This window comes from Schistocerca nitens, chromosome 8 (assembly GCF_023898315.1).
Source record: "Schistocerca nitens isolate TAMUIC-IGC-003100 chromosome 8, iqSchNite1.1, whole genome shotgun sequence".
NCBI classification, from domain to species: domain Eukaryota; kingdom Metazoa; phylum Arthropoda; class Insecta; order Orthoptera; family Acrididae; genus Schistocerca; species Schistocerca nitens.
Genome location: NC_064621.1, coordinates 365,282,187 through 365,298,946, shown reverse-complemented (window position 1 = coordinate 365,298,946; position 16,760 = coordinate 365,282,187). Strand labels below are relative to the sequence as shown.

Sequence of the window (16,760 nt, the reverse complement as noted above, 5' to 3'; positions counted from 1 at the left end):
TGTTGACAATCCCCGCTGGCTTTGTCAGGTGGGATGTCAGCATCCATGGGGTGTAAACGTGTGATAAGGCATAGTGGACCATCAGCTTATACGCCCGTGTTTCATGAACGGAATACTAAATATGCACTAGTATCGCAGCCTCCTAACAGACCATAGAAAAGGTTCCTCTGCAGATTAGGAGGAACCTGTTGTACCAACATGATGGCTGTCCAGCCCATAGTGCACGAGGCACTACAGCATTTCACTAATTATTTCCAAATCGTTGGATTAGACGCACAGGATTCGTACTTTGCCCGGCCAGTTCCCCGATTTGACGCCTGTAAACTTTTTTCCTGAGGGGAAAGCTGAAAGACACTGTCTACAAGGACTCGATGATAAGCAACGACGTATTACTGCAGCCTGCTCATACATCTCCGCTGAAATGCTAGCACGTGTGTAGCAGTCGTTCCATACCAGATCGGAAGCGTGTATTGTCGCTGCCTGTTGTCATTTTGAACACATCATATGATTGTCAGTTGTCTCGTTGCGGTCAGAATCCACATAACTCGTGTAAGCACTTGTGCTGTTCTTTAATGTGTGGCTCAAATGGCTCTAAGCACCATGGTACTTAACATCTGAGGTCATCAGTCCCCTAGACTTGGAACTACTTAAACCTAACTAACCTAAGCACATCACACACACCCATGCCTGAGGCTGGATTCGAACCTGCGACCGTGGCAGCAGCGCGGTTCCGGACTGAAGCGCCTAGAACCACTCGTCCACAGCGGCCGGCTTTAGTGTGTGCTTCCACAGGTACTGTAGAAGTGTCGGTGTGTAAGGAACTTTTCAGAATACGACATCTAGTAAACTACTCGCACTACAATTCTGCAACAAACACCAATGACATTCTAATTTACCGTACCTTTACGTTACTAATGTCAATAGCCATTTTTCCATTTGAAAAATGGCTATTGATCGGCTAACCATACGATCCCCTGACTAAGAGTCCTTTCTATGAAAAACAGCACATCCATAGAATTTTCATTTCCATAATATCTGCGGTGCAAGTTTTAGGTGATACACTCCGTATACTGGCAAAGACCTACGTGTAAATTGCTATTCGCCGCCTTCGCAGTCAAGTAGTGACACCACTTGCTACGACAAGGGTACTCTTTTTTTACGGACAATATGCAACTGTTGGCAAAAATTTATATTCTTACTTACAATACGTTGTAAGTCTTTCTCCTTCTGGAGGCCTTAAACTATCCACAGAACTGTGACGCTCTTCTCAATTCTAGACGGGTCTCTTAACAAATGAAGAATCGTTACAGCAGCTTCATATGGACAATGAATAAGTGAAAATTACTCCTGCTTAATGACTTTCTTTTCCAGGATTCGTCAAAGTAACGCTTGTTCCGTCATCATCACAAGCTCGGATGGCCGCGACTGGAATACGAAGCAAATGCGCTGACGAGAAGATTCGCAGGCCCAGCAACGGCAAAGTAGCGAGTCGCCTTGCAGGAAGGGCCTGGCTTATCTCGGCAGCGTGCTAATACCGTCCGCAAACACCGCACTTCAACACGGCGCGTGACTGCGGCCCAGTCGTGTGGCCTTATCGGCGCACGTACAGCCTTCGCTCCTAACGTAGGCCTTCGCTGCCTCGTCTCTACCGCATTTGTGCCGCAGTCAAAGTGAAAACTTATCGACTCGGCTAAACGTAATCTGCTGTAAATGTCTGGCGTGACTTCGCCTTCAGTATGGAATGAACATGGACAGATTTGTTGCCGGAAGACGACAGTGAGCTTTCCTCTGACATGCCTACCCGTAGACGTAGACAGACTGGCCCAGAGGGATGAGTGGGGAAATTGGGCGCGAAAGGGTGGTGATGAGGGGGGGGGGGAAGGAGGAAGAAGGGGGAGGGGGAGGAGGTGGTGCCTTGAGAAACCCGCATTGAATACCTTTGCTTGAAGAATCAAATATAGCAACTGCCCAAACTGACGTACTACGACGGAACCAACACCAACTACATTTCGGTAAACAACTAGGTGTCGGAAAAACATACTAAGTGAGCGCAAAGAATATGTGAGAACGGCAGTGGCATACCTTCTCACACATCGTTAGACGAAAGTCGATTTTAAGTGTGTTGAAATGTCATGACGTTTGCTTTGAGCCAATGAACAGCATGTATTACCGCGGGTCCGCCTGACGGTCGCAGGACATAATATTAGACGCTGCACGTGGAGAGAGTGGCGACATATTCCCTTTGTTTACGATGAAATGAAGGCAATGCTCGAAGACAGCAAATATAACTCGAACGTTTCCCTTCACGAAGATGTCCGCGTTATGGCACACTTACTGCAATCCACGATCGACTGGACAGTACTGTCACATTGATGGTACGCAGATCCAATGCAGGCTTACCAGGACGGTGCGTACACCTACCTTTGAGGAAGACCTTACGCTTTAAGAACAAATCAGGGGCACGAACACAAGAAATTGCCAACGAGTTCGGTTTTCACCAAAGTTTAGTGTTGCGTGAATAGCTGCTTCGAAATTTTCGTACTACTAGCGTACAGGCCTTGGACTAGATGATTATCCAACTCCGCTTCAGTTCGTACGCTGATTTCTGCAACAGGCTAACTAGTAAAGCCTTCAGTTTCCTGAAGTTCTGTTTACGGACGAAGCTAAATTTACTCCGGGAAGACATGCACAATTGTCGCAACTCGCATACATGTGAAGAGAAAACCGATGTACTACAGTTATGCGAAGTCATCACAGGCAATTTGCAGCGAATATGTGGGCCGGTATAGTGGGCTTGCGCCCTACATATTGTCTTCATCATCCAGGTGGCCAATGTACAGACTATTCTTCCAAAAGCATCTATCAACGTTGTTTCAGGTGGCAGCCCTAAATATCAGGAGGAGGCTGTCGCTCCTGCATCATGGGGGCCTCGGCGCACTTTTCAGAACCAGTACGTGCAGCTTAAAATGTACTATCGCCAATCACTGGATTAGCCCAGCGGTCTAGGGCGCTGCAGTCCTTCCTCGGGGCATGGGTGTGTGTGTTTGTCTTTGGGATAATTTAGGTTAAGTAGTGTGTAAGCTTAGGGACTGATGACCTTAGCAGTTAAGTCCCATAAGATTTCACACACATTTGAACATTTTTTTCAAGCCCTGCACATTTGCCTGCAAGATCCCCTGAGCACATTTTCACTTCTTTCTCTGGGACTACATTAAATCCGAAGTGTCTTTACCTCTCGAACTCTGCGGACAAACTAAGGGACCGAATTCTTGCAGCGACACCATAAATGCCTAACAGGCAATAGATTTTCTGCTGAACACATGACGCATCCTGCTAAGTCAGTACCGACTCTGCATTGAAATTAATGGTGCTCATTTTGAACACTTATTGTAACGACGACAGAACAATAAAGGACATTTAATAATATATTATCCTCAATCACACTCAATGAACTTGAAACACGATACCCACTCAAAACGGATTTCCGACGTCTTGTTGCTTAACGAAATAAGTTTGTGGTCTCCATCATCATAACTCTACGTTTTGGCATTTAATTTTTGAACACCCTATATATAAGTAACTCAACAACAATACCTGTTGTTAGCTTACATGAAGTGGAAACACATTGAAAAGACGATCGTCTTTGCTTTACTCATTTTTTACGGCCGTCTAATGAGTCTTTCCTAGGAATTCTACTACAGCTCGTCACTGACGTCGCAATCATGTCAACAATCTAGCAGTAGCCATTTCATTCGCTGACTGACACAGTATTTACAAATGAGTCGGATCTTTGGGGCAGGTAAGATTTTTCTGACTGGGGTAAAAATGTTTTCCTATCAATGGTTTTTGACTTGAGTCTCTGTGTGATTTCCTTGGCGCAACATGAACCAGACTCAGTATCCCTCTTAGAAACACCTGACTACTGTGTACAATAAAGAGATCCTAGACATGAACCTGCCCCGTAAGAGTAAAGACTTCACACTTAAAACACCTCACATTTGCGAACAACCAATCATCTTACCTGTACTAGCGTACAAATTTCTAAACTGTCTACAATACTAAAACTAAACTGAACAGAATTAACGATAACTGTCAACCCAATAAGAATTTCATAGAGCAAAGATACATAAAACCATTTATGGTCACTGTAAAAAGTGCATTGATTGTGAGTGCCAAAAAAGGAAGAAACAAAAAACACATAGTTCAGAATCCACAAGCTTTCTTCCTCAGATTTAATAACGGTAGGTACTGCATATCTTTGAAGATAAATCCAAATAGGGAGAAGCAATTGTCATTAAAGAGATGGATTTTGTAATAATTCTAAGAATTATATTCAATGGTGGTTGTGGGTGTCATAAAAAGATTACTAAACTTTTCGAACCATCGAAACCACACGACTTCAAGTAGACATTATTACAACTTGTCAGCAGATCGTTGTCTTATGGTTAGCGTTGCAGCTCTCGATCACGTGGTCCCGAATTCGATTTCTGGCAGGGTAAGGGATTTTATCCGTTCGGGACTGGGTGTGTATTAGCAGTGTTGTTACACCACCACCACCACCACCACCACCGACGCGCAAGTCGCCAAAGTGCCGTCACATATGAAGACTTGCTCCAACCTGCCGAACACCCCAGAAGGGATCTCCCGACCCAAAATGCTACACACATATTTTCATTACAATTTTTACGTTGGAGAATCTTTCTGTATACACACACGTAAAAGCGTGAGTATAGCATACTCAATCCGACATCGCGTTAAGTAAAAATTATATAGTGGCATCCACACTGTCTATTAAACGTAACATACAATAATCATTATTGATGCGTATCCATAAATGTGCGTAATGAGAAGTGAAAAGTGTTTTTACTGCGTTATTTGTGCAAAATACTTGTTATAGTTATGTGTGCATCACAACACCTCAGCATGATGCGGAGAATGGAAATGCTTGCCACACGAAAACTTAAGTAAAAACGAATATAGGCGAGAAAACATCGCGACAAACTAAATTACATTCTAGAAGGTAGCTTAACTCCCAGCTAAAAACTTTGTCATCAACGTCGTTTGTTTCCAGATGACAAGCTAGCTGTATTAATTAACACACAAGTGATCTAGAAAATTCATGCACACCAAATGTAAAGGTATTTGCAAAAAGAAACGATCTGTTGTTTGAACTAACGATGCACATAATTTTACAATCATTTAATAAAATTGTTCACATTGCAGAATAAATAAAAACGAAAACCCACTGATGATAGCACGGTGGTGCCAAGACATGTCTGGGTACTGAGAAAAAAAACGCTGTTTTGCATAACTGGTGGACCTCCCATCCAACAATTAAGGTTTCTTTCCGCACCAATGAAAAGGTTGCCATCAGGATAATCCATGGCCGATAACTACCAGGGCACCTCAATGGTTGCCTTTGTATTGTGAGCACGAGACGGTAATAAGCGGACGCAGTAGGTGCGAATGGCACTTACCTATCTCTTCACATACCGGTATCATTCACGTAGGTAAGTTGCAGCTTGGGGGCGGGGGAGAGGATGGGGAGGTGGTATACATGTAAGGAGCTGTAACCAAGTGACTGACAAACTGAAGTCCCTGATGAATTAAGGCGCTCTCCAGATGACAAAAATGAAGAAATGTTGTACGACATGGTAAAGAAACAACAATCATTAGGAACATAGTAATCGGCACTAATTTATACGATCACAACGGAAAGTCGATCTCAGCGCCATTTCAGAGGTTTACTTCTTGACAACTATTGCAATTAAATTCGTCAAGCACATTAGGCAGAATACTTACGAAGACTGAGCGGTTTGGAGAAAACAGTGTTTTCCTATACATGGTCCGGTTAAATGAGGTATACCGTTGCCTTCCCACGACGTCTGCACGAACCAGTATACAAATTGAATTACCACGTGGCGTTCACCTTCGTTCAATATTTCTTGTAGCAGAATGAATGTCAATATTCAATTTTATTGCAGTATTACCTTATTCCTTGCTTACTAAATACTAATTTTAACATATTGCCAAAATTTGTCGTATGATCTCGCGTAATCTCCATAGAATTCAATTTCAGTATACCATTTGTGATCTTTAACTGAGAGGTATTCTCTTTTATGTATCATACAGTTGACAACGTTACCGTAGGACCACATAACCACATTATTCATTATTCATTTGTTTCGGGAAGTGTGTAGCGACGGGCGTCGTCAATTCAGTCGCAATGGCACATCTTTCGCAATTTCTTCTTAGAAGTATTTATATGGCACCATACTTTACAGGAAAGCTGTTTGGATGGGACAAGAGCCGTCAGGATAGGTGGGCGGAAAACTGAATGTATAAGATTTGCAGATGACATGGCGATCCTCGCAGAAGATCAAAAGAAGCTGATTCAAATGCTAAATGACCTGAATGAAGCCTGTGCAGCATATGGTATGGAATACATAAAAAGAAAACCAAAGCATGGTCATAAGCCTAAAGAAAAGGAAAATTAAGTTGGGGTCAGAAATCATAGAACAGGTAAGAGCATTCAAGTATTTGGGAAGTTGGATTAAAGAAGACATGGATTGCTAACAAGATATCAAAATGAGAATGGTTCTCGCGAAAGAGGCATTTCAAAATCAGGGAAGACTCCTAACTAGTTGATTAAACAAGGAAGTAAGGAAGCGACTGTTTAAGTGCTTAATATGGAGCGTGGACTTTGAGGAAGCAGGATGAGAAGAGAATTGAAGCTTGTGAAATGTGGATATGGCGCATAATTGAGATCAGCTGGAATGATAAAGTCAGGAATGAAGAAGTACTGAGGAGAGTTGGAGAAGAACGGAGGGTGCTGCTGACGGTGAAGAACAAGAAACTAAACCGGATAGGCCACAATCTAAGAAAAGATTGCCTTCTAGTAGAGGCAATTGAAGGTTATAGAATGAAGAGGAACGCAGAAGACAGACGGGCCCTTCGCGCCGGGATTTCACCTGCAACTGTTCCGGTGAAATCCTGGCGCTAACGATTCCTAGAAGACAGAGAAGCGTGGAGGGCTATGCAGTCAAAACCTGCCGCAAGGCAGACAACCCAATGATGATGATACTGTACCATAACGATTGCATGTAAAACAGTGTACTAAAGTGCCTACTAATCCGCATCTGAAGCTCAAGTTTGTATCACTATATCCTGTGGCATGCAATCTGTCATTTGTACACCTTAGTAACTACTCTATATCAGGCGGATGACATGGCTTTGCTGCTGTATGTTGCAAAATCACTCCGGCTGTAAATGAGGTGTAAAGGCGTGGATGTTCTAGTCCACGTTCTTCAAACTTTTTGGATCCACTGTTCCCTTAACTTGAACATAAACACCAGCAGCTCTTTCCGCAAATTACATCTGACTCGAAATGTGGAGTAAATCTTAAATTGCGAAAATAGTGAATAAAGAAAGTTATTTCTCTATTAAATGTTGGCATAACACATTTAATCAACTTTTAATATGAAACTCCCTGGCAGATTAAAACTGTGTGCCGGAGCGAGACTTGAACTCGGGATCTTTGCCTTTCGCGGGCAAGTGCTCTACCATTTGAGCTACCCAAGCACGACTCACGCCCCGTTCTCACAGCTTTACTTCTCCCAGTACCTCGCCTCCTACCTTCCAAACTTTACTGAAGCTCTCCTGCGAACCTAGCAGAACTAACACTCCTGAAAGAAAGGATATTGCGGAGACATGGCTTAGCCACAGTCTGGGGGATGTCATTCTGGAAACTTTTAATATTATTACATATTATTCTGATCACGAAGTAAGTGGCAAGGATGAACTCGCTTCCTCGTCACCAGTTCTTCAAATACGCTCTGCCTGATAATACAGAATAAAAGTAGAGTGTCTACTGCTGTACTGACTTAAGGGGCTCCGGAACGCCCTATACTTGCAATGTTAAAATAACGCTTATAAATTACATCTTTCCTCACAAAGTATTTGAGGTAGGAAGTTGAACTTTTTACAGATTATTTATTGAAATATGGGCTACAACTTAACACAGGGATTTTACAAAATTTTAGTTCCGTTATTAAAGATGATTTTTTTTCAATTGTAATGAAAATTCACAACTTTTTTGCAATTTTTCATTTATATATTCAAAAATATACAGTTTTTGGAAAAAGGCTGTGTTAAATTATGCAGAAGGTACTGTGTAACATTTACTGAAAGTTTGAAACAAATATGTTTGGAAGATCCTTAGAAAACATGTAATTAGTATGAGAAAATAAAAGTTTTGGGAATCGAGCGAAAAAGATTGGATTAACTTTTTAGTGCATTCCAGGTCCATAGGATGGATTATCTTCATCCTCTGCAAACTCCTCCTCCAGCTTCCTCTTGTTCCTCCTCCTGTTTACTCTTGCTTGTATTTCTAGACTCTTTACAGCCCTGTCTGCAGCCCGAAGGCGTTCCTTGTCTAAAGCAAGCATCGCTCGTACCATGTTAAAACCTATCTTCATTCCCATATTTCTAAATACCTTGCACCTTACAATGTTGCCATCATTGAAAGTCGCAACAGCATCATACACACCAAAGTGAAGTGTTTCTATTCCAACAAATACAGTCTTGGGGATTCTCGACCATATAACACTATTTACACTTTCATTGGGGTTTTGAGTTTTTCCGTGAATACACTTTTTCAACAGTTCAGGTGCTGCTACGTCTCTGAAAATAGGTTTTATCACCTCCATTATTGCATGAGGCAGACTATGCTTATGAGTGTACACTTCACCAGTTAGGAATCCTTTGTTATATTTACACCAACTGTCTTCTTCTTTGGGACACAAGCTATGCTGGGGATTTTCATCGGTTGAAGAAGTATGAAAAAAAAGAGCCCAAACAGCCTTCATTTCGTCGACACTTTGTGTATTTTGCCTAATAGCCATTCCATAATAGTTCTGTATTTTATCAATTACACTGTCAGTTAACCTTCCCTTCCCATCCAACCCTTTACCATCACTGAGTTTTTGTTTTTTGTACGAAGCTTTCAGTCGCCGAAGTCTTGTTCCCATTCGCTTCTGTACGTGTCCAATACACTCAAATTTCTGCACTACAACATCATCACCATAGGGCTTCAGTCCTTGAACATGTTTGAAACTTTTAGAATCACAGTCACCAAGGTAATTAACATATCGCACTTTATCACACGCCTCAGAACGCTGGAATATACTGGCAACACCAGCCACTTCCATTCCTCCACTACTGCCACTATAGTTAGCTTTGCAATTATTCCAACGTTTCTCCTTTTCTTAAAAGCCTTCAGAGGATTTCTAATAACTTTACTTTTACTCATTATTATACTTCAACAAAACAGAGACTCAAGAAACAGAATTAATTACGAATATTTTCGAGATAACGACAGAGTAAATAAACATGAAACAATCGACAATCACACCAGCGATATATATTGAACCATCACAGGTTAGCCACAACACATACTTTATCTCACATCACTAAAATGTACCTGATGAATACGGACGTTAATAATAACACCATTTGACAGCAGTTTAATAGCGCCACAGTGGGTCACGCCCATGTAGAACACATTTCAAAAAAAATTTAAAAATAGTTGTAGTCTTCGGAATTGAATAAATTATATATCTATTAAAAGGTAATAGTCTGCAGATTCAGAAAACGCAAAAAAGTAAAAATTGAACTTTTCATGATTTTGAGCCTTTCCGGAGCCCCTTAATGCCCTCCAGCATAGTGCTAATACAGATACGTATCCTGAGGTATAATATAATAAGACTTTAACATGTCCTTGTTCTGGTTGTGTATTATAATACTGAACATACGAATAATATCGACTGCCTTATTGACGTAGTCTGTTACGGCATATGGTGGGTACCGTCACGTATTTAGAAATATATTTCTACGTTCGTAATATGTCTTATGTACCTAGTCAGTTCTTCGATCTTAAAGCAGTAGTTAACAGGTTCCTATCCATTTAATTACTGGATCTCAGATTGTTTATATAAATTTACTGTACTGGTACTGCTCCGTCTCTTGACGTTCCCATGTAACAAATTTGATAAAAAGAGCTTGAATCTCGTACCTTAAATGTCTGTGCTGTTTATATTTTCTATAATAATGGCTCTGAGCACTATGGGACTTAACATCTATGGTCATCAGTCCCCTAGAACTTAGAACTACTTAAACCTAACTAACCTAAGGACAGCACACAACACCCAGCCATCACGAGGCAGAGAAAATCCCTGACCCCGCCGGGAATCGAACCAGGGAACCCGGGCGTGGGAAGCGAGAACGCTACCGCACGACCACGAGATGTGGGCTTTTCTATTATACTGTTGTGTACTACATATGGTGTAATGGCTACTAATACTTTTTATGTAACTGGCGTATTTTCCTTAATTTATAACTGAATTTGGGGTGGTTGAACTTAACATGTTGGATGTATCATGCCGTAATGCCACCTGGTGACAACAGCTACGACTTGAGGTCTAGAAGAGTTATTTTGTCTGTTTCTGGATTCTGTGCAATTTTTCCGCGCTATGTGAGAGTTCTTAATACTCAAAATGGTTCAAATGGCTCTGAGCACTATGGGACTTCACATCTGAGGTCATCAGTCCCCTGGACTTAGAACTACTTACACCGAATTAACCTAAGGATATCACACACATCCATGCCCGAGGCAGGATTCGAACCTGCGACAGTAGCAGCAGCAGCTCGGTTCGGGAATGAAGCGCCTAGAACCGCTCGGCCGCAGCGGCTGGCTTCCCAATACTCTATAAAATGCCTAATACGTTGGAAGTTAGTTGCTGTCTCGCTGTGTATCACTACTATAGTCCGATTGAAATTATTTGACAGTTGACACTTCTGGTATTGCCAAATTGACACAACAATTAGTTCACATCAATTTCTTTATCTAGCTTTCTTTCTTTCTTTTTTTCTTGATGTGTGTGGATCTCGAATCCTTGGTGTGACCATTTTATTTATTATTTCATCACACATGATAACCACACCAAAAACAAACAAATCGCGCTCTCTCTCTCTCTCTCTCTCTCTCACACACACACACACACACACACACACACACACACACACACACACACACACACACACACACAAAACGCGCGCGTTTCCCACACAGCACTAACCAAGCACTATTTGATCGTTCCGCACAAGACGTGATGCAGCGTCATTTACACAGCTGTCGTAATCACACAGATCGGCTTACATTAAATAAGCTTCGCAGGACATTGCGTGAAGAGGAATTTTTGGAGACGGGCAGTTAACTTTTTGCGACTGGAACACCGGAGTCGTAAATAGCTCAGCGTTGTACAGAGTAATGGCACAGCCTGGTGGCGCCGGGCTGGCTGCCCTCTGTAATAATAATAAAAAGAAGCCTTGAGTGAAATATTCAACGATCAACTAGAACAGATCTCATATGACGTCCGCCGCGACCAAGTGCAGAGAAGAATAACGTAAAGAAAGAAAGTGGTTAGCGTATAAATTTGGGTAGAAGATCGAGGGTTCGAATTTCAACAGATGCAGCGTTTCTAAATTTAATCAAAATACTGTGATTTGTATTTTTATTTAGTTAATTGAAACACGTAATTTTTTATTTCTAATATTTTGCTGCGCCATTTTCATCATCGTATTGGCTTCAACTCCTCTTATTTTTCATCCTGTCATTCAATTTTTGTTTGGAATTTGCTTGTGTCGCCTATAACTTGAAACACAGTGCCAAGCAGTACTGCTCATCGGTTGTTAAAGCGGCATCCCATGTAGCCAGTATGAGGATAGTTTACGGAAACCAATGAAGCGAGAAATTGCCGTGTGTTTTTACCGCTAAAACTGAAAATTTTGCTGCAGAAGATGGCTAAGCAGACAGACCCATTATGAAATTTTGTCTTGCGTTTGCTCACGGAAGTAAGCCATAAATGTCGTGAAAAAAAGCGATCGTGATTTTGGTTCTGGCGCAGATCACTGATCATCGTCTTCTCGGATATACTGCAGGTCACGAGGTGGTTGTTTGGGCTACAACAACCCGTCGTCTGGCACAGTTCAGCCACTGGTCGCTTACAATCGCCTGTCGACAGAGCATCTCTCATTTCCGTCGTACCTCGCGGCGGCTGCTTCCAACACTGCTTCGCGTTACACATTAACAGCGTGTGTGAGTGTCGCTATGAGCGAGCGCTAGCCGGCAGCGGATGTGGCAACACTGTAGCGGCAAGTGATAGTCACCAACTATCAAGTAATTTTAATCGGACTATAGCGCACGCGTCGTTCCTTTAGTCAGAAAGAAAATAAGTCAAATTATTGTTTTTATGACACCACTGCCACGGCACTACTCTAACGCCGCAAAGCACTGTTTGAAAACCCCTTTATGTAATAAAGTATCTGAGCTAACTTGTACCTCGCACCGAAGCGGTTGCGACATGTTCCTGTGACACACACACGCACGCAGACACGCCTCGCCAGACCCCGCACTCACCCACCTCGTCGTGGTCCTCCTGGTCGAGCAGCGCGGTGTCGGCGCGCCTCGCCAGCTTGTAGAGCGAGCGTCCCATGGCGTCCATCGGCCGGCCCGCAGCCTAGCCTCGCCGCAGCAGTACCCGCACCCGCACTGGCTCGCTCGCAGCTCGTCCGGCCCGCGGCCTTGGACGGGCCGCGCTGCCCACTCGCCGTATTACTTAGCGGCCGCTAACGCCGACTCTCGCCTCTGACTGGCACGCTAATTGCCGACGCAGCCGCCGCGGCACGTGAGCGCGCACCACTACGGGCGCTGCTCGCGGAAAATTACGACCCGTCCCAGCTGAATGGGTACACTACCAGATAACCCACAGCAACACCCACCCCGCGCGCAGCCGGCACCCGAACGTAAACAACAGCGGAAGGTCAGCGTTATCACAGTTTGGTGTGACCCCACGAGTTGGTGGCAGGCGTTCAGAAAAGGCAATGCTCCCGCGGCGAACATTCACTGTCACCTGTACGACTCCGTTACCATCGGTGGGATCGCCTTTCTGAAATCATCTATACGGTATTTAATTTACAGCGATCCGCTTCACCTGTACTAATTGTTTATTCAGATCGCGACCGGTTTCAGGAATTTAAAATGCAGTCTTCTGGTGTACAAAATTATTGCATTTGGTAACAGGTAACGTGCGGTCGGAGCAGAAGTGGTTGGCGTTGCTATCGTACGGCTGCCCAGCGGCATACAGTTTCCGCCCACATGCAGTCATTACAGCTCTTGCACAGACTAGCCCGTGTTACCAACAACAATAATTTCGTATACCTGAAAATGGGATTATAATTCCCGAAACTGGTCGTGGTTTGAATAAATAATTAGCGAAACTAAAGCGAATCTCTCTAAATTAATTATTATGTCTCTCAGTTGCGCATATCCTACTTGCCAAACATTGTGCATCTATGCTGTCTTTGAGGTAAATGTCCCAGGTATCGCACCCTGCAGCCATTCAGCCTGGCGGTCCCTCATTTGCGAGTAATCAACAAAAAAAGTTGTTGAATTTGTCGTGTTTCTTCTACCGCTTTAAAAGCGGAATGTTATTAAGACAGGTTGGGTAGTGCAATCGCTATAGCACAACGCTCATATGCAAGATGTTATGGGTTCGAATCTCCTAGTGGATTGAGTTTTTTTTATTTTTACACCTTTATCAAAATGACTTCGATTATTACTTTTACTCAGCTAATGTGTTTCAGTGTATCTTTTAAATTCCTGTTCCTTTGTCATGTCATTTTGACCGATGTATTAACCTTTCTCAATTCCTCTCAATTTTTATCCCCATCATCCCACTTGCAATCTTCGTGCATGTGAATTTAATCGCTCAATTATTTTTATCTATCTGTTATAATATTTAAACATTTTCAAATGCTGCTCTGTCAGCTAAAAAAGAAATGAGTTAATCTACTTAAGATGAGTGAATCTAGTTAAGATGAGTTAATCTATTTATATGTGCAATAGCGTCAAAAAAGTAATTTTCGTTCCAAAATGTGCATTTTCTTAGATGCTCATCGTCATACAAACATTTGCAACATGAACTATGAACAAAATAACGTAGATGAACATTTAAACGGAAGAAGGGTTTAAAGTAAAACCAAATTCATGATGAAACGGAAGAAATTAAATCGATATTAATACACTGAAATAATTAAAGTTTCATGCACAAAGATTACAAGTGGAAAAGGAATTATAGGGAGAAATAATGGGAACGACTGCAAAAGTTAATACGATGATTAAGATTATGTGACAAAGGAACGGATATAAAATTACATTTAAATCTTAACTGAATAAAAATTATGATCAAAGTCATTTCGATGAAGATTTAAAAGTTACAAAAGCTCAAAACACCAGGAGACATTCAAACCCACAACCTCTTGCTTGTGAGTCTTGCCTTACAACCATTAGGCTACAACCACTGTCAGTAATATTTGTTTTTTAAAACCGAATAGAAGTCACCCAAAATTTCGATGACTCGCAGCCGGCCGAAGTTGACCGTGCGGTTAAAGGCGCTGCAGTCTGGAACCGCAAGACCGCTACGGTCGCAGGTTCGAATCCTGCCTCGGGCATGGATGTTTGTGATGTCCTTAGGTTAGTTAGGTTTAACTAGTTCTAAGTTCTAGGGGACTAATGACCTCAGCAGTTGAGTCCCATAGTGCTCAGAGCCATTTTTGATGACTCGCAAATGAGGTCCCACCAGCGTGAATGGCTGCGTAGGTCCTTAACCTACATCATTGTATGGATAGTTTCAAAACGTCGACAACACTGCCGGGGACCTCTCCCTGTAAGTTGTTGGCACATACTACCGTGAGTTTACACTAAAAAATTTATTTTGCGCTCCACCTGCCCTGATACCCGCGCCGGCCCCGGATCGAACCCGCCCAACGAATTTACGACGCGGTCGGTGTGCCGACTAATCTGGATGTCGCTTTGAGGCGGTTCGCCACATCCGACAAGGTGAATTCCGAGCAGGTACCCACGTCCCATCTCTGTTACACAATTCGCAACATTTCGAAAATGTTCTCACACATTCACATGGAATAACGTTAGATGCAGGACGATGACAGACGGGGAATACATACGAATTCCGTCCGTGATGGGGGGAGGGGGGGGGGGGGGGCGTGGTCACAGCAGGATAAGCATCCAGCCACCCTCTAACACTAAAACTGCCAAAACGAGATTAACATGCCTCCCTCGCCAGGACACAGGATGAGGCCAGGGAAAAGGAAAGGATTTACTTTTTCCTCACAGAAGCCTGTCTGCCTACAGACAATAATACCAGCTTAGCTTAGCGTTGTGACGGACAACGACTGGTCATAATAAAATTCGCAGTGATAAAAGGAATGTTCACCCTTTACCTCTGTGAATCAATTTACTCACCACTCTTAAGTGTTTCTGCGGCCTATCCTCATCTTCCGTCATTTGACCAGTTCCCATAAACGCAAACCACGTGGTTCACCAGCGATAATTTTTGGAACCTGCAGCGGCCGTGTATGAACAGGACCTAGGGCAGACTAGTACATAATCTGGATACCTTCCAAAAATTGTCTCTGGTGATGTTAAGATTTTGAATGAGTAAAATAATCATCCATCATATCACAGGTGATGATGGAAGGTAGCCTTCTGAAATATGGAGTGTGGTGAATTAATTAATTCGCAATGGCAGTGCTTGAACATTAATCTCTGCTTGTTCTCAGAATGCCATCGTCTACACCGTTCCACATTATCAAAATGGATAAGTTTATGAGTGTTTGCGCTACGACGTCAACGAAGGCTTGCCACTATCTATAGAATATAATGGAATGTTATAAAAATAAAAATAAGTAGACATGCTATATTTTGATTAAAATTCAGTCTTGATCACGTTATGTCTGTTTTAATGAGTAACCGGTTTCTGTTTTTTCTATAAAACCATCATCAGACCCATTGGCTCCCTTGGGTTGGTAGGTGGAGCTCTCCTTGCTGCTGTGCAGTCAACTGATCAACAGCAGCAAGGAGAGCTCCACCTACCAACCCAAGGGAGCCAATGGGTCTGATGATGGTTTTATAGAAAAAACCGAAACCGGTTACTCATTAAAACAGACATAACGTGATCAAGACTGAATTTTAATCAAAATATAACAATTAATTGATCACTGTATTCCAAAAATGTTTACCAAAAGTAGACATGCACTGATAATTAAGTATTTGGGCGTCTGCCATACTCCATCGACCACAACAAAACATCTTTAGATCCTCGATTGTTTACATAATATGAACTCAAATTTCAGAAAAGTGTCGAAAATGAAGTGCAAACAAGCATTCACCCCGCCGTATTGGGCACTTTTCTTTGGACTTTGAGAGCATCAATAACGCGTATGCCCTCCGTCAGAGTTTATCACTGCCTGACACCTACGTGGCATGATCCGTATAATCTACGGAGGTCACTATATGGTATCCGTTCCCATTCTTGAACGAGAGCCCATGGTAGCTCTTTGAGGGTCTGTGGTGGAACAAAAAAATGGTTCAAATGGGTCTGAGCACTATGGGACATAACATCTGTGGTCATCAGTCCCCTAGAACTTAGAACTACTTGAACCTAACTAACCTAAGGACATCACACACACATCCATGACCGAGGCAGGACTCGAACCTGCGACCGCAGCGGTCACGCTGTTCCAGACTGAAGCGCCTAGAACCGCACGGCCACACCGGCCGGCGTGGTGGAACAGTACGACCACGAACACACCCATCAGCAATGTCCCACACATACACGATGGGG

The 16,760-nt window shown here is 42.8% G+C and overlaps 1 protein-coding gene across 7 annotated transcripts in view; it reads right to left on the bottom strand.

Annotated features, from left to right (window-relative positions):
* LOC126199173 (protein kinase C and casein kinase substrate in neurons protein 1-like) overlaps positions 1-16,760 on the bottom strand; it is a 626,821-nt gene that overhangs the window by 224,818 nt on the left and 385,243 nt on the right. The window contains exon 1 of one of the 7 annotated variants that reach the window (XM_049935939.1): positions 12,480-12,596. The exons of the other annotated variants lie outside the window; for them this stretch is intronic. Coding sequence (XP_049791896.1) covers positions 12,480-12,560 — 81 coding nt within the window. The 5' untranslated portion in view covers positions 12,561-12,596. Of the gene's footprint in view, positions 1-12,479; positions 12,597-16,760 lie in introns of those variants that run through there. 7 annotated transcript variants of the gene reach the window in all.